Raw genomic sequence first — 18,424 nt, 5'->3', positions numbered from 1 at the left:
GACATTTTTTTGTTGTTGACTTTTTATTTGTCTTGTTTGTGTTACTGGGGATTGAACTCAGGACCTTGTGCTTACTAGACAGGTGCTGTACCTCTTGAGCCACTCTGATAAGCCTCTTCCTATCTCTTTGTGCCTTGAGTAACTGGAATGTTTTCTGTTTTTTTACATTGAATCCTGATACAGTTTGTCTCTGTTATACTGTAACTCTTTTGAAAGCAGGAATAAGGAGTTTTTATTTTTATTTTCTTGTGAGGTACCATAGAATTTTCTCTTATCAAATAAATGATTGATTTACTGAATGAGCCAATAATGACTCCAAATTATATATTACACTAAACATAAGCCCTGACACACAAATCCCTTTTCTAACTCTCTTTATCTTTTCTTGGCCAGCCTGCTCTTGTCTCTTCTGTACTTTGGTCTAATGATTCTAGTTACTATATTTTGTGTACCTATGTCTCTCCCCTTCCTCTATATTGTTTGGATGGCTGCTCATGTCTGCAGTATCTTCCTTCTTTCTGTCAACACACATTTAGCACTACTGGAAAGAAAAAAAAATACTTTAATATTCCTCTCCACAATAAACACTTTTCTTCTGATGTCCAGTGATGGATTGAAAGTATGCTTTTGGTGTTTTCTGGGATTATACTTTGCCTCTCTCTATTAGTTAGGAATAGTTTTGGATACATATCCAAGAAAATTCAATTATAATGAGTCAACTAAGGATTGATTTTATGTTTTGTTTCATAACAAAAACCCTGCAGGTCAGTGACTGCTAGCTGGTTTAGTAATTCAGGAATATTTGAGGTAGCTTCATGTGTGTCTCTTGACTTTTCCCCCACAGATGCAAATGACACCCCGGTGTAGGAATCATGAAAGATGGGAGATAGAGCCAGCCCTGCTGTGGCTTTTATCAGGAGGCCAAAGGCCATCCTAGAAGCCACTCAGTGCACTTCTGCTTCTATCTCACTCGTGAGGATGCCCCAAATGGCCATCCCTCACAACAAGAATGCCCAGGAAGCAAGTTTCAGTTGTGTAATGGAAAGGAGAGAGTTGGGAATGGCTACTGGGATAGCTGACACAAAATTATTGCCAAATTTTCTCAGAACTATAGGATTTTGACTCGGGGCCTTGCACTTGGTAAGCAGGTGCTTTATCACTTGAATCACACTGTCGCCCACAAAAGCTTTTAGTTTTTTTCAGATGGAGTCTTGCGTTTATACCCTGGCCAGCCTGGACTGAGAGCCTCCTATGTATGCTTTTCAAGTATCTGGAATGACAAGCACACACCACTATGATCAGATTTTGTTAGTTGAGATGGGGTCTCATGAACTTTTTGCCTGGACTGGCCAATCTCCATCTCCTGCGTAGCTAGGATTACAGGCATAAGCCACTGTGCCCAGCTTTCATCTGTATTCTTTGAGCTAGCTCTAAGCCTATTTTCCCACAGTCTTTGGAAATGCTTGCTATAGTGCTGCATACCTGGTTATAAAGATTGTCAGTTATATAGGTAAAATTATAGTCCTTACAGTATGACACATCATTCTGGATGTTTGGTAGATTTTTTTTTATGTCTGTGTTTATCAAAAGTAATGAAATGTTGGTTCATAAAGATATTTACTCTACTTTAAGCATAAGTATAGCTTGAAAGACTTGAGCCATGATTTGTGACTAGAACATGTGTGTTACAAACCTGAAATATTTAGTTAGGAAGAGCTGAAGAGTCTTTTTATCCCAAATTGTCTCTCTTTAAAACTAGGATCGAACAGAAGAGGGTCAAATAGCATTCTCCTTCTACTTTCCCTCTCCCTGACTACCCCAGTATTTAATTTGAAATAATGTTCAAATGAATCTTGAATCAAGGTTGAGGGGGGGATAAGTGAAACAAAGAGCTCCCAAGTACACCTTAATAAGGAGTGCATTGGACCTTCATAATGGGAGGGTGGCTGAGTAGAGCTGAACCAGGAAGGGAAAAGGCTTTTGGTGGGTTGGGTGGTCACTCTCAGACCTCTTATTTAGCATAATTAGGTGGATTCCCCTCTGTGTCTAGGTCAACAAGTGCTGCCTAGTGCTCTGGGGCTATCTACTTTAGGAAGGAAGGCTCTGCTCAGATTATTAGGAGTGCTTTTCCTATAATCACATCCTTTCCTCTGGTAGAAATTAGATATTAGATATTACAGCCTTTAATTACAGGCTAGTGGCTCCCATGCCCTCCCAAAAGAAAATTGCTTTGAGATAGCAGCTGGAAATTAGGGTTGTAAAATAAATCCAGAAGAGGCTTGTCAAGTTTTCTTGCCCATAAAATGAAAATAAAATATTGCATTTGTGAAGTTCTATGGAAGAAAATACTGGAAAGGTAGCTTAAGTTGCTTAGTAAAGAGAATTTTGCTATAAAAGCACCACCACATCAGCCACTGTTCAAACAAAAATGCAATCAGGAAAATGACTTGAAATGTTTATGTTTACTTCCAGTATTCCAATTAAAGCAGAACTTCATGTTCCTTTTGGTTGCCATTCAAATTTTCTCTTCTCTCCTGATTCCTATAAATGTAGTAACTGATAAATTCCACTCTCCTGAAGTAGAACGACTACACTAAATTTAACGATATTTTTTTCTTTTCTGAGAGCTTTATTGCCTGGATGATGTCTGCAAATCACAAACACATCTAGCTCAAGTTCTCTGTTCAATAGATGTTTCCTTCTGACTTTATGATTAGCAGGTACAATCTTTGCTGAGTACTACTGAGCCATTTTAGTTTTCAAGTCTAATAGTCCTACACACTGAATCAGATTTGAATCACTTCTTACAGTCTAAATAGGTCAACTAATTAATTCTCCATCCCAATCAGGGCCTTTTCATACATCCTGACAACTCCGGGTTCAGCTTGGTAAAGTTTAGTGACTCAGAATCCAGTGATTTTTGAGTCCAGTAACAAAACAGGTATAGCTTGGTTACTCAGCCCTTACTTGTATTTATCTTCACTCCTCTTTCTCACCCTCACCCTCCATCTGCCCTGTTCTACCTCTGGGAGCATTATAGAATGTATAGTTTGAGAGGGGAGAGGGGTGAGGGGACAGGGGGAATATTTAATTCGAATTCTACGTTTTCCAGCTGGGGAGCGATTGAAAGGGGCAGGGAGAGAAAAAACTGGGAAGATTATAAAGCTTAATTCCTGAAAAGGAGGCTAGTTCTCATGCGTTATTCTTTTTTCTTTTCAATTTCCTTTATTCATATGTGCATACAATGATTGGGTCATTACTCCCCCCCATCCCCCGCCCCTTCCCTTTCCCCTACCCATACCCCTTCCTTCTCGCCCCCACCCCCTCGCTTCCAGGCAGAAACTGTTTTGCCCTTATCTCTAAGTTTGTTGAAGAGAGAGTATAAACATTAACAAGGAGGACCAGGGGTTTTTGCTAGTTAAGGTGAGGATAGCTATATAGGGAGATTCCTAGTTTTTCTTCAAGTACATATGCGTTACTTTCTAAATTGAGTCTTCTCAAACTAACCTTTTCTCTAGTTCCTAGTCCCCTTCCCCTATTAGCCTGTGTTGCTTTAATCATGCGTTAGTTACTCTTAAGCGTTGGACCAAGCAACATAGACCCTGGCTGAACATCTGGGACCTCCTCGCAGGTTGAGCTTCGCGCTGCAGCCGCCAGGGGGCGCGGGGTTCCGGAGCCCGGGCCCTCAGGTAGGCGTGGGCGAGGCCGCGGGAGGGGCCGTGGGCGGAGGAAGCAGTTTTGGGCCAGGTGTGCGCTGGTCCCCTCGGCCGCGCGGGTCGCATTCGAGGACATGAGCAAGTATGCTGCGCTACAGCGGGCCGGGCTGCATCTGGATTTCATCCATGCCAACTCGTGAGTGCCCCGCAGGGGTCGGAGTGGGGGTGGGTCTCTGCGCAAGAGAGAAAATACCCCAAAATTGGTAAAAAAAAAAAAAAAATCAAACCAAATAAATAAACTTGGTATGGTTGATTTATGGATTTATATATGCTGTGCATGTGATTTAAAACAATGAAAAAGTGATAAAGGTGTATTTTGGGCCAGTCTGAGCCCTCTTGGTCCTCTTCAATTAGCACTAAGGGGTAAGGAGCCTCCCCACATAACATTTAACAAAACTTTTGAATTGCCAAAGCCTAATTCTACCAAACCTGCCTACGTTTAGTCTAACCCACATGGTGACAATTTAAGGATTGAAGTTGCTTTCATTCTATTCAGGATGGTTAACAGTTTAAATTATGAATTGTTTATTTCTGGAACTTTCTATTTAATAGTTTTGGGCTGAGATTGACCAAGTGTAAGGGAAATGACAGAAAGTGAAACCATGGATATGGGGAGACCACTGTGCTCAGATTGCAGAGGCAGAAGAGAGTTTCTGTCATTTGCCACTTCTAGGACAGCAAAGTATAGCAGTGAGTGCTGTGTAATTCACAGTGTTTTGGAATCACTTGGTAATTGGTATTTGTTAGAAGTACCAACTGGTATAAAAAAATGCATCAAGCTTGAGCCCACTGAAATGGAGGTGTAAAGAAAGCCAGGGAAGACTTACTGTGGGGACTAACTGCGATTTTGAAGTAACAAAATAAACCAGGTGATCCGTAGTTTTTATGAATTATTTCAAAATGGAAAGGGTGGGAAAAATAGTTGAAAAGTAACTGAGGTGGAAGATAAATGAAGGAGTAGCTGTTTTGAATGAGTTTAAGGAAAATTAAAGCCCAGTTCTGAGACCGTAAATTTCATGTTAGAAATATCCCTCAGCCTCAGTTTTCCAGTTTCTGCTGTCACTGCCTCCCAAGGTCCCCCTCCTGCCACCTACCCTGTGCTATCCACTTCTCCAGCCCCCTTTCAGTTGGTGGTGTGTAATGACTAAAGTGACAGCAGCATGAAGCAACAGCATAATCAAACACTTTTCAGCTCCCAGGTTGATGCATGTTTGATACTTCTGTCCATAAAAGCAGGAGTGATTTTCTGTTTCTTTTTTGTTTTTTTGAGACAGGGTGTTACCGTATAGCCCAGGCTGGTCTTGAATTTGCTATCCTCTGGTTCAGCATCCTGAGTGCTGAGATTACAGACATGAACTACCAGACTTGGCAGGAGAGATTTTTTTTTCTTTTTGTGATGGTGGTGGGTGGGATTGAACCCAGGGCCTTGCCCATGCAAGGGCTCTACCACTGAGCTACAACCCCAGCCCAGGAGTGATTTTTAAAATTTTCTTCCTTTGCTACACCCAACATTTAATTCATCGAGTGCATGCTTTCTCCTATGGACCATGCTCCACATAACCTCTTAACTGGGTTCACTGTTTCCCACCCTAGCTTCTCATATATCTGTGCTCCTGCAAGCTGCCAGGCTGAGCTTTCATAAAGTAAACCAGATGTGTCACCCTTCTGAAAGCACTATAGTGGTTTCTGTTGCATGTAGGCCTCATGCAAGGTCTTCTCCATGGGGTAGACAATCCCTGCGTGACCTGGCCATGCCCTTATCCTACCCTGTGCTCCTAATTTTACCATAAGCTCAACGCTCAGAGCCTTTAGCTCGTTTCTGTCTTGTGACCTTTGCATTTACTACTCATGCTGGGAAGATGAGGCCAAGTTCTTATCTTCAGGGGTCAGTTTAATGGCTCTGTCAAGAGAGGCTTCCCCTGACCACCTGTCCCTCCCCACCAGTTACCTGTCCTATCACCTTTGTGCAAATGGTGACTAGTCATGCTTTTAAGGCCATCTTTATGTATTTCTTGGGTGTTCACGTACCCCACCAACTTCAGCTCCAAGACAGCAGAGACTTTCTCTTCCCATGAGTATATAGTAATAGTAGTAAAAATCTCTTGAATGAACAAGTACAGGAATTCATATGGCATTTTTTTTTTTGGTCAGAATTATTTCCTTTATTTTATTTTATTCATATGTGCTTCTTTTCTGTCTTTCTTTCTTTTTTTTTTTTTTTTGGTTGTACTGGGGCTTGAACTCAGGGTCTCACACTTGCTAAGCAGGCACTCTACCACTTGAGCCACTCCACCGTGAATTATTTCATTTTCCTGAGGCTAGTTTATATATTAAAATTTTAATTTTAAATTCACTGAAGGGCTTATGGTTTAAAGTGCTCATTTTGTAAAGCATATTACACTTATCCTTTACAATATTTTATGTTTTTATACCAGTTTTCTTTAGAGTGAAGGGCATGGGCATCTTTTTATAATAATAGCATTTTAATAGTTTTTTTTTTGTGTGGTATTGGGGTTTGAACTCGGGGCCTACACCTTGAGCCACTCCACTAGCCCTTCTTTGTGAAGGGTTTTTTCAAGATAGGGTCTCATGGAACTGTTTGCCTGGGCTGTCTTCAAACCACGATCCTCCAGAACTCTGCCTCCTGAGTAGCCAGGATTACAGGCCTGAGCCACCGGCCCCTGGCAATAGATTTTTTGTTGCTGCTGTTGTTAAAGAATTAGAACCATGCATGATGGCACACACCTGTAATCCAAGTGCTCAGGAGGCTGAGGCAGGAGTGTTTTGAGTTGGAGACCATTTTGGGACTACATAGTGAATTTCTGTCTCAAAAAAACAACGAAAAAGAAATTTCAAAGCTGACCTGACTCAAGAGGCCTTTCATTAATTACTATTTGTGCCTGATGTTTAAAATTCTAAAAACTGGGGATAGGTGTGTATGTGTGTGTGTATTTTTAAATAAATTTTAAGTTTAAGTGTTGTCCTGTGGCCTGAGGTGTTTAGAGACTTGAGTCATTGTTGGTGATGCTTTCTTTAGTACACATGAACAGGTTTTTTTTTTTTTTTTGCAAATGAGTCTCTCTTGTTTTTGCCACCTGTTTACTAAGCATAAAGAGGAAATTATATCCCAAATTTTCCCTTAATGCTGTGGTAAGGTTGCTGATTGAAATATCCATATCAGAAATGAAAAGCAAGTATGGGATACTAAAGGCAGCCTGATTTTACCCATAAAACTCCCTCAGACTTAGGAGCATCTTAAGTAGTGACAGCTGTCCACATTCACAGTGTTCTTATACCAATGACCTGGCATTAAGGAACACAAGAGAGAATGACCAAAGGTAATCCGTGAGGTTATTTAAGGAACAGCTTTTCAGAGGCAGAGAGATCCCAGAGGAAAAAAATACAGATTGGTGGGGCAAACAGGGCCCCCTGTCAATGTCTGTGTCTCCATATGGAGCCCTGTGGCCTTTTAGGAGCCTAGAGATTTGTACAATATTCTCCAGAAATAATTTGTTCTTAAATAGTATGATTTTAATGAAAAATTATTTTTAAAATACTTAAGTGCATACTTAACAAAGCAACTTTAAAAGGTCACAGATTTCTCTAACAATAATAAGTTCCTGGAAGTGTCTGTTTTGACAGAATATTTTGACAAAACGTATTCTTACCCCGGGCTTTGTAATGTAGAACGTCTACTTCAGAATCTTGACAGTGTCAAGCAAGTTGTTTCTAGAATGACTTTTTTAATAGATCCTCTGTTTAGTGGGGAATATTTGTCTGCAAGTGTTTTGAACTTTACCTTGAGTACACACCTGGTTTGACTTTTTGTTTTTAATTTATCTCCTCACTAGCACAACCCACAGTTTCCTTTTTGGGGCTCTGGCAGAATTGCTGGACAATGCAAGGTAAGGTTTCTGTGAACAGAGGATCGATGGAATTACGTGTTATAAATCTAGTCTAGTTATATTTGAAGATAAAAACACAGGTCATTTTTTTCCCATTTGGAATGTTTTATGGTTTGATTTTCTAGAGAATAAAAATTCTATGGGTAAAGAAGAGATGAGAGAAGGAATTTTTCATCTTTATTTAATTTGTATTAATTATCAAATTTAAGTGCAGGTAAACTGGATTTCTGTTTTTGTTAATAACCATATCAAGCAGATACTCATTTGGAAATTGCTTGAGTTATATATCAGTGTACTTTGTCTTGAGAATTTACGTTTGTGGTTGAGCATTTATTAAAGTCTATATTGAAGCAAATTGTACAATTAAGATGAGAGTAGCTTTTTCTCACCTCTTATTATACATCAGATATACATAAGCATTTTGTGTTGGAGCTCTACCTCACTCATCTTTACAGCATCACTTTGAGGCAGGAGTTGTTATTGTGGCTCTGCCCATATAGAATTTGGAGGAAAGTTAGATGGTTTATTAAAAGCTATACAGTTACTATTGGGTAGAGGTAGAATTCAAATTTATGCTGTGTAGCTACAGAACCTCAGCACCTCATGCTACTGTTTCTGACAAAGTAACTGAGGTTTAGGCAACCTCTTTAATAATTAAGATCCATTCAATGGAGTATTTTTTCATTTTCTTTCAGATAAGGCCTTGAATTTCTATTTAGCCCAGGTTGGCCTTGAACTCAAGATCCTCCTTCATTAGCTTCCCAAGTGCTAGGGCTACGGTGTGCCACCCACACCTGGGTTAGGACTTAAGTTTTTAGCTAAATTGCATATGGCATCTGACTTGTTTTATATTTGTATTTCCCTCTTACTAGGTTTTCACTACCTTCTTGTATAAAGCTAAGTCCACCCAGAGAACAACATGAAGTTGTTAGATCAGGCTCTCAGTCAGGAGGCCTAAATTTCCTACCACTGGCTAATAACAACATTTCAACTTTTTGCATTTGTCCCTCATTTTTTGGCCTTAGAAGGGAGATGGCCCTTCTGAGAGTGTGATCAGAGTCAGTTAAGCAGCCATGCAGGGATTCCTGCCCAGTACTAAGTAAAAAGTTGCCCATCTTTTATGAAACCCTCTCTCTGTGGAAGTAATGGAATTGTAGAAAGAGGGATGGGGAGGGAGAGGGGAAGAGAAGAGAATAAAGTTGGTAGGTCAGGGTTGTCATGAACAGAGCTAACAGGGATGTGGCAAGGTAGATGAACCCTCATGTTCATTTTCTCTGCAGAGTTTTAAGGTGGCTACTGTTTCTGCTCAAAGACCAGAAGCAAAGATCCAATATCCATGGGTCCTGCCTGTTACTGAATGGTCCCATTTTTAGGAGCTTGACATCTCTGATTCTGCAAGAACATTTATTTATTTGCCAACTGTCTTTTCTCTTTCAAAGTTGTTTCATTCATTCATTTGGCAAAGGAGGACAGGTAAAATCAGAATGTAGCAGAAATAGAGCAATGGTTCAGTTTGCAATGAACTGTGGTTCAGCAATGGTTCAGCGACTGGAGAAGAAAGATTGACTTTAGACTCTGAGGAGTGAGAGAAATGTGATCGATAAAACAATTGTTGGAGAAGCATTTGTAAACTGGAAGCCCCTTGATCTGGTGGAGCCTGCACCATGTTTGTTTGGCTCACAGTCAAAGTTTGTTCAGTCTTTAGAAAGTAAGGTAGGAAAAAGGAATTGTTAGTAAAGTTTAAGAAATAGGAGGTACCACATGAAAAAGCCCGGATCTCTTGATTTCCTCTAAAGATTAGGAGAAGTAGCATCCTTGAGACCACATTCCTCTGTGGGGTCAGGGTCTGGAGGAGAGGAGAAAGTGCTCTCTTTGGACCAGGCAGTACCTTTGGCTTTGTCTCATTTCCATTGTTCCCTCAGGACAGCCTGACCCCCTCAGTTCCTCAGTGTCCTCAGAGGACACTTGTGTTTTTCTCCACTGCTTATATGCTTGTATTTGCCATCAAAAGGAGTCTTATTCTTCACCAAACTTATTTAAGATTCTCAGTTGGTCTCATGAAGGAAGTCTTTATAAAATCTCTATGTTATTTTAATGAATTGTTATACATCACTATAGTCAAAATTTTGATGATTTTCTATAGTAATGGAAATTAATACTGAAAGATATTAAGAGAATATCATAGTTAGAGGAGAACAAAATGTGTTAGTATAAGAAGGGCTGATTAGAGGCTTCCTCCAAATACAGCAGGTTTTCAAAGAGAAAGTGTCCTTGGCTAAAACACAAAGGTATTTACAAAAGGTCTTAATATCCTGTAAAGGCATTATTATTTTATGCCTTCAGTCATGGAAGTTCTATGTGAAGAAACTGGTTTCTTTTTTTTTAAATTCAGCTTTGGGCTGGTAAGGCAGCTCGGTGGTAGAGCACTTCTATCTTCAGCATGAGGTATTTGGGTTGATCCCTAGCGCCACAAACAGAACACAAAAAACTTCCATTTCAACACAGTGGCATTTATTAGTCCCTTATTTTGTATGTGATACTTTGTATAATGCATAATTGTATTGATTCCTAGGTGTCATAAGATTGTGATAAGGATTAGAAAGAAATTTTTAAAAATACTGCATTTGGGGTTTACTTGACACACACGAATTCTTCATGAGATGATGGGTTACTCCAGAATTTCTGTATAAGTGCTTAGAAACAGCAGTTGAAAAGAGAAAGAAGCTATAACAGACTAAGTTCTAGGCTAGTAGAGCAAGTATAGTGTACCTATTCTGATGTATTTGGGGTATTTTGTGTGTCACATGGATGGAAATTTGGGGAGAGGCTCAAGGTTCTCCATCAGAGTTGCACTATTTGTACTGAGCTTCCTTTTCTTTGCCCAGGGCCTTGTGCATTGTAGGCAGGCACTCTACCACTGATCTACATCTCCAGTCCTTAGCTTTCTTCAATCATAGCCAATATGTAAATGAATGGGCATGATTGTGCTCCAATAAAACTTCACTTACAAAACAGTTGGTGACCAAATTTGGCCCATAGGCCATATGTTCCTACCTCTAACCTAGAAAAAAGCCTTTATTAACCTTTTGATTATTTGCTCCATATATATCATACGTATATATGTTCACATATATGATAAATATGCATATGTTTTAAAACTGTAATCATATAGTATATATTGCATAGTAATTTGCTTTTTTCGCTTTTTTTGAACTTAAGTATTTCATGAAAATCATTCTATGGCTTCTGATTATTTTCCAGTCAGTTCTGAATAAAGACCTACTATATAAATGAATACTGAATATTCATATTCATTTTGTTGAGCTTTTTGAGTAACTACCACTAAATTCCATCTCTTTTAAAATTTCTAAGTTTCAGCCTTTGCAACATTCTCAAATTATGAGTGATGATAGTTCTTCGTATACAAATGCACAGTGAAATATTTTGGTAATTGATTTTGAAACAATTTAAGTAGATTTTTGTATAGTTTGATATCTGACAATAAGTTATACCTCACATAAGCAATTCAGATTATTGTAATTTTTAAATCATAATTTCACATGGAAGCAATGATATTTTTATATTGTTTCCAGAGATGCAGGGGCTGCAAGACTTGATGTATTTTCAGGTGAGCACAGATTTCCTTTCTTCTTTTTTTTCTTCTAATGGAAAAGCCTGTAGCTATTTTGCTTTTATTTTATTCATAAAATCAAACCACATTCTATAGATTTTTTTAATGTAATCTAAGTGCTTTGTGAGTACAGTGGCCCTGTGGGGAGGCAGATTGAGAATAGTATACTCTCAGAGTCAAATTGTTCACTTATTAGAGGACCCATTTGCAAAATTAGGTCTTCTAGAGTTTTGTGAAGCACCAGAGTGATTTGGAGCACTGAATTTGTTTGCCATGAGAAGCAGTTTGATTAAAAAACATATTAACTTAATGGTTATTCATAATTAAGTGTACATCATTTCCAACTTATCACAGTTTTAAAATGCATGAGTGAATGTGCAGTATGAATGCCTGAGTACTACAAAATTCAAACCAAATATGTTTTCTTTATTGACTTCATTTGTAGCCTCCAAGTATTTATTGTACTTATTAGTTAATCTCATCCATCAGAATACGGTGCTAATGACATTGGTTCTTTGATGCAGCTCTGTAGTTAACACTACCTGGAGAATTGCCCATAGTGGTAACACTGCTTCCCTACTCCAATTCTGTCAGCATTTTGGTTATTGGTCACCCGTGAGATGCTATGGTCCATGATGTTAATCCATATCTGTACTAAAAGGCAACTCAGTTGAGTTCACTTTTCTGAGCATTTAAGATCTGAGCCAGTTGAGTGCTTACGGTTCATGAGAGAGATAGACATTGGCGTTTTGAGATATTCGAGGAGACATTAAATGACATAATTTTTCAACTTCTACTTTCCAGATTCTGAGAGATTAGAGGAATAAATGAAAGAATCAGTCTCTTATCACTGATAAATATTAGGTTGGAGTGGGTAGCTTTTGTGTGAGAGCTTGGACTTGATTAATCCTAGGATCAGGCTGATAAGAGCCCAGTAGATTCGGCCTTGTTCAAAACTGCCCTGGGGAGAAGGGAGCAGAACTCATGCTCTTTACTGGCAGTTTTTTACTCCCAAAAAGAAAAGGAAAACTTGGAACTGAGTCCTCTTCCTCCTTCCTCCAGTTTATTCTTCCCTAAGTGACCAGAAGGATGAGGGAGCTCAGCTCAATAGAGGAACCATGAGTCAGAGTAGAGTTCCTTTCACGGAGAAAAAGTGGCTTCCCTTTCATATTCAATTACAGATGTTCCTCAGCTTTCAGTGGGAGTTTTGTCCTGATTAACCAGCTGTAGGTTGAACATAGCATAAGTACAAAATGCACTTAGTGCATGGAAACTACTTGACATCATAGCCCAGCAATACATACAGTACACCTATCATTGTTTATCCTTGAGATTGTATGGCTGGCTGGGAGCTGTGGTTCATTGCCCAATGTCACCTGACAGTATCCTAGGCATATTGCTGGCCAAGGTAAAGATAAAATTAAAACTTGAAATGTGGTTTCCATTGTATGTATAGCTTTCTCACATTATCATAAAGTCAAAAATTCATTATGTCACATCTTCAAAAGTCAGGGACCATTTGTATATGGAGTAAACTATGATCAGTATCTCTTACCTGGGAGAGAATCAGAGTGTAGTAGGAGCACAGAAAGAAGAAACTGTGCTTCATAGTAAGGAGCTATGGCTTGAAATATGGATGTGATTTTTGTCAAACAGTTTAAGAAGAAAAGAATATTATTTTAGAGGACAGAAGGTGCTAGGGATCAAACACAAGCCCGCTGCTATTGACCCACATCTTCAGGCTTAAGAATAGTCTTGCATAAATAATTATTATGAGAAAGGGGATGGAGGAAGACCAGTTCAGAGATGTATTCGTTTATTCAGTAACAGTTTATTGATTTTCTATTATCCTAGTATTCTATTATTGAGTTATTATTCTAATAATTTATTGAGCTTCTGTTATTCTAGGTGCATGGGACAGAACATTGAACAAAATGGTGAAGTCTGCACTGTCATAGAACATGCATTCCATTGGAGAGAGTTGGACATAAAGAAATGAACAAATACATAATGTACCAGACAATAATGAGTTCTAAAGAGGGAGTGGGATTAGAGAACAAAAAGTGACAGCGTGGGTGTGTTAAGAAGCATGGAGTGTCTAAGAAGGTTTCTCTAAATAAATGATATACCAACCAGCCAAGACCTGCATAATGTGAGAGGAAGAGCCGTGGAGATACCTGGAGAGGAAGCCTGCAGGGAACAATGATGAGGCAGGGTTGGCCACAACTATGCATTACAGCCAATAGTGACATAATGAACACTAAGGCTGTTTTTCCGAAATCAGTGGAGCACTGAAGAATTTTGAGCAGTGTCATTCCCTTAAGCAGACATGTGCTCTTTCCCCTTTCAATCTTTTTAAATTAACATACTCCAGTAATAGCATACAGGATCATCTGTATGCTAAAGCAGGGATATGAAAGTATGAAAGAGGGATAGCAGTAAGGTGCAGATATGGAAATTACCTAAGTAACATTTCATAGGATTTTGACGTAGGTCTGTGATCCCAGAAATGGAGACGGGAGAAATGGCGTTTTATTCAGAGCATGTGCCCTGTTGAGGAGGAGCTGAAAAGCCTACCGAAACCACAGAGAACAACAAATGCACTCAGTTTTCACACACTGTATTCTTCTGGGTGTGTGACAGGATGCCAGCAAGGAAGGGGAACGTTCATGTCACTCCACTGTCCTGAACACCCCAGTGTTATCATGAGCAAACAGAATAGGATCTTGGTGAATTAGGGATGAAAGTGGCATTTCTTTCTTTTCTTAGCCTATATGTATTTTGTGAAAAAATGAACTTAGGGATTTTTGGATTTAAATGACCTATTTATAACTTTTTTACTTTATTTTTAGTTTGCATATAATAGTTGTATGGGATGATACACTGTGATATTTACATATGTGCTTATATTATATCTTAATTAGATTCTCTACCTCCATCTTTCCCCTCATCCTCCCTTCCCCTCTCTTAGAACAATTTCAACAAGTTTCATTGGTCATACACAGATAGAAAATATATAGATCATATTTGCCTTCCTTCACCCTCTCTGTCTACCCTCCCGTGTCCCACTGATGCCCATCCCTGGCCTAGACCTGTTTTACCTTCCTTCATGTTTCAAGAGTATATTTATTTTTCAAGGGGGTTTTGCCTTTGTATTTTCAGACGTGTATATATCATGCTTTATAACTTTTTTCTATTGCAACAAACCATTGCACAGCTATCGATTTTAAAATTGATTTTCTTTTTTTCTTTTATGGTACTGGGGTACAAGGCTTTGCCCTTGTTAAGCAGGAGCTCTACCACTTGAGCTACACCTCCAACCTTTTTTGTTCTGGTTATTTTGGAGATAGGATCTTGCTTTTTGACTAGGCCAGCCTCGACAATTCTCCTATTTTACACTCTTCACCATTGCTGGGAAAACAGGCACATGTCACTGCACCCAGCTTTTTTCTCTTGAGATGGGGTCTTGTTCAGGTTGTCCTGGAGCCATGCCATTCTCTTGATCTCAGCCTCCTGACATAGCTTGGGATGATAGGTGCACACCATTACTATTGCTTGAGAAAGGGTCTCGCTAACTTCTTGTCCTGGATAGTCTTGAACTGTGATCCCCCAATCTCAGCCTCCCAGGTAGGTACGATTACAGGCATGAGCTATCAGTGCCCAACTACCAATTGATTTTCTAAAAAAAAAAAACTTAAAGGCAGGGCTGATGCTTAATACACATAAATAGAATTGTTCTGGGATGTGTAGTTAATCTAAGATTGGAATAGTTTTCAAATGATTTGGTGAGGCCCTAAATTACTCTCCAATTAGTTTCCTTCAAGCAATTTGAGAACTGTAAAATTCAAACTATATTTGACCATGGTGTTTTATATATCTGTGTGAATTAGTGCTAGTAAAGACAGAGATATACTGAATACATTTTTTTCAGGATGTAACAAGCCAGGTATGGTGCTAAATGCTTACTACACACTGTGCCTACCTTTAAGGCATTAGAATCCTAATGTGGGAGTCCATGGAAAATGTAGCATGTGTCTACAATTTCATGGGTAGAGGGGCCTATAGCTTTTGTCTTGTCTCTGACACAACTGTGTTCCAAAGTGTTCTCTTTCAGAACCAGTGGTCTGAAAGAGAAATAGACACATAAGAATGTGTTTTAATATACTATAAAAATGAGAAGATACAGGTCAAGAAAAGAACATTCATTCTGGGACCTACTGATGTGGAGGGATTAGGAATGTTTTTAGAAGTCTTATATGAAGTCACCTACAGGAAAAATGGACATTCATCTGGTGAATCAGACAGGGAAAGGATGAAGGGGTTGGGTGCACAGTGCCTTGAATCTGAGGAGAACATGGAAAATATGTTTGAGATATGCAAGATGAGTTCAAGGGAAGTATGTGTGGGAGAGAAAGGTGGCAGTACAGGCAAGTGAGGGGATGACCAGGGTTGAGCTTGGAGAGGTAGGAGGGCGTCATGAGGGACAAGCAGGATTTACTGTGTGGTTTGAATTTTTTCCTGAGAACACTGGGAAGTCATACCATTGGAGCGTTTTCTCAGGAGAGTAGTGACATGCATAGCTGAATGAAAACTTCCTTTGATTTTAAGGAGAGCAAGATATTAGAGAGTTATTGTTATAAGCCAGAAAAGAAGCGTTGATTTCCTGACTTAAAGGAAATAGGGGGATAAAGAGAGTGGTCAAATCACAGAGACATTAAGGAGGTAGAATTGAGAAAACTGATGATATTTGCCTGTGGGGGTGTGTGTGAGGAGATGGAGAACTTAATGATAGTTGCTAGGTTTTGATTTAGGAAGCCAAAGCCTAATGCAAGGTGCCATTTATTGAACAGGGAGCACTAGAAGAAGGAGTAAGTCTCATGAGGGTGAAGAATGTGTTTGGTTATTTTTGGACTTGCATAATAAAAAGGTGATAAAAATCTATCTAAAATCCATAGTTTTAATGAATTGAAATAAAGCCAAATTTCAGTGTGGATAGTAGGGATTATTTTATTTTGAGGCTATATATGTTTGTGTATGTGTGTGTGTGTGTGTGTGTGTGTGTATAGTACTGGAGTTTGAACTCAGAGCGTACACCTTGAGCCACTCCACCAGCCCTTTTTTGTGATGTGTTTTTCAAGATAGGGTCTCATGAGCTATGCCTGGACTGGCTTCAAACTGTGATCCTCCCTGCCTTGATTATGGTAGATGGTTTTACAGGCATATATACATATATGTATTATCTTAATATGTATGTTATGTTATATATGTCAAAATTTGTCAAGTTATATACTTTAAACATACTAGCTTATTGTGCATAAATTGTTCATTAATAATTAATTATTTACTAAAAAAGCAATTGCACTAGGACTTATATATCCAACTGTTGCAGTTATTTTCAGAGCCAGTTTACAAACTGGATTAAAATTAATCCAATTAGTTTTAGTTACACCTTTAATTTTTTTTAACCCAGAAATTATATTATGTCATTTAATGGTATCTGTTAATCATTAAAATTGATTTCAAGTAACAGCCATTTTCAAAAATCAAATTCATCTTCAAGTGACAAATATTTGCTGCTCCAAAGAAACACTCATGAGAGGCTCTTATGGGAATTAGTTTCTTAGAAGGGAGCCTGATGAATTTAATAAGAATGGCCTAGATTTGTTTTAGAATTAGTGCCTTGGTGGAAGGGCACAAAGGTTGATCAGTTTGATAGAGAATCGTAGGGTCACATCTCCATCTACCCTTTTCCATCCCCTAGGGAAGAAATACCTGAAGTTTCAAATACCAGTCCAATTCCAAAGCAGCGCATGTCTTGCTATATGCATATTTATTAATGTGTAGATGTTTTATATGTTAATTTAAAGCCTTTTTGTGTTGCATGATTATTTTCCCCTGCAGTTTCTTAGGAAGCTGTGGCCAAGACTCCATTCTGAGCTCCATCATTGTGCCATAACTCTGTCACTCTGTGGCTGCAATTGAGGAGGATGGATAATTATGTGAGCAGCATGACTTTCTGACGAACAAATTAAGCCCAATATTTATTAGTAATAACTGCTTTCTCTTACAGTGGATAATGAAAAACTGCAGGGTGGATTCATGTTGTGCTTCCTGGATGATGGATGTGGCATGAACCCTGGTAAGTTAATTATCTAGATATCTAACTGGCTGTTATAGGAAACAGTCTGAAGAGCCATAAAATAAATAAAAATAAATTGAACTATCTACTCAAAAACAGGTATAGAGCTATTAGGAAAAATAAACCCCAGACTTAGATTATTTTTGAAGTTTTTAGGTTTTTAGGTTTAAATATTCCAGCTGGCAAAGTAAATTCATTGTAATCATCTAAACCAAGACAAAAAAGTGGGTGTAAATAAATATTGTCAGAAAAATGAAAGACAAATGGTCTGATTTTAAGAAAAAAATCACCTTGGGATGAATGGAACACAAATAGTGCTGTCTGTGATTGTTTTCAGTCCATCCTTTAGCTGTTTCTTACAAGAGCCCCAAGGCAGTTTCCAGTGCCTTTAGGCTGTTAGTAATTTTCTGCATAACCTTGAGGTAGAGGTTGTTTCTCCTTGTTTTTAGCATTTTGTTGTTTTTTTTCCCTGCATGTTCAAAGGTTTATTTGCTTCAAATCACACGTCTACAATATATTCCATGACTTAACTTTGCATAAAGTTACCACAGGGGAGAGCTTCTGGAGAGCTGAACACATGGAACATCATTAGGGTGGACAAGAAAACATTTGCATGCAGGGAGGTGGTGTAGCACCAAGTCTGAGACAACTGCTGCAAATACTGATTCCTAAGCAAGGAACTGTTTTTAAACAGTGTATCGGAATTCCTAAATTCTTGATTACTAAATTCTGGGGATTGAACCCACCTAACCCACTCATGCATGTTAGGACTTCTTCAAGTCACTGTGATGTGCTCATACACTGTGCCTTCAAGAGAAGTTTGAGATGTGTTGCTTTTCCCAAACTTATTAAACTGAGAAATCCTGCTTTCTGAAATCATCTCATGAGACTTGAGTTTTTGAAATACACTTGGGACTCTCAAACAAGGAGAAATGACCCATGGAGTACAACATCCTCAGTGGGAAACAATTCCTTGGTATCCCCTTGTCAATTTTGTTAAGAGATAATAATCTGTGTAGGCTCATAAAAACCT

The 18,424-nt window shown here is 38.8% G+C and overlaps 1 protein-coding gene across 1 annotated transcript in view; it reads left to right on the top strand.

Annotated features, from left to right (window-relative positions):
- Nucleotides 1–3,790: 3,790 nt before the first annotated feature.
- Morc1 (MORC family CW-type zinc finger 1) overlaps nucleotides 3,791–18,424 on the top strand; it is a 155,339-nt gene continuing 140,705 nt past the window's right edge. The window contains 4 exon segments of the mRNA XM_020151220.2: nucleotides 3,791–3,852; nucleotides 7,568–7,621; nucleotides 11,215–11,249; nucleotides 17,323–17,391. Coding sequence (XP_020006809.2) covers nucleotides 3,791–3,852; nucleotides 7,568–7,621; nucleotides 11,215–11,249; nucleotides 17,323–17,391 — 220 coding nt within the window.

Source organism: Castor canadensis, chromosome 5 (assembly GCF_047511655.1).
Source record: "Castor canadensis chromosome 5, mCasCan1.hap1v2, whole genome shotgun sequence".
NCBI classification, from domain to species: Eukaryota; Metazoa; Chordata; class Mammalia; order Rodentia; family Castoridae; genus Castor; species Castor canadensis.
This window is presented reverse-complemented; position numbering and strand designations above follow the sequence as displayed.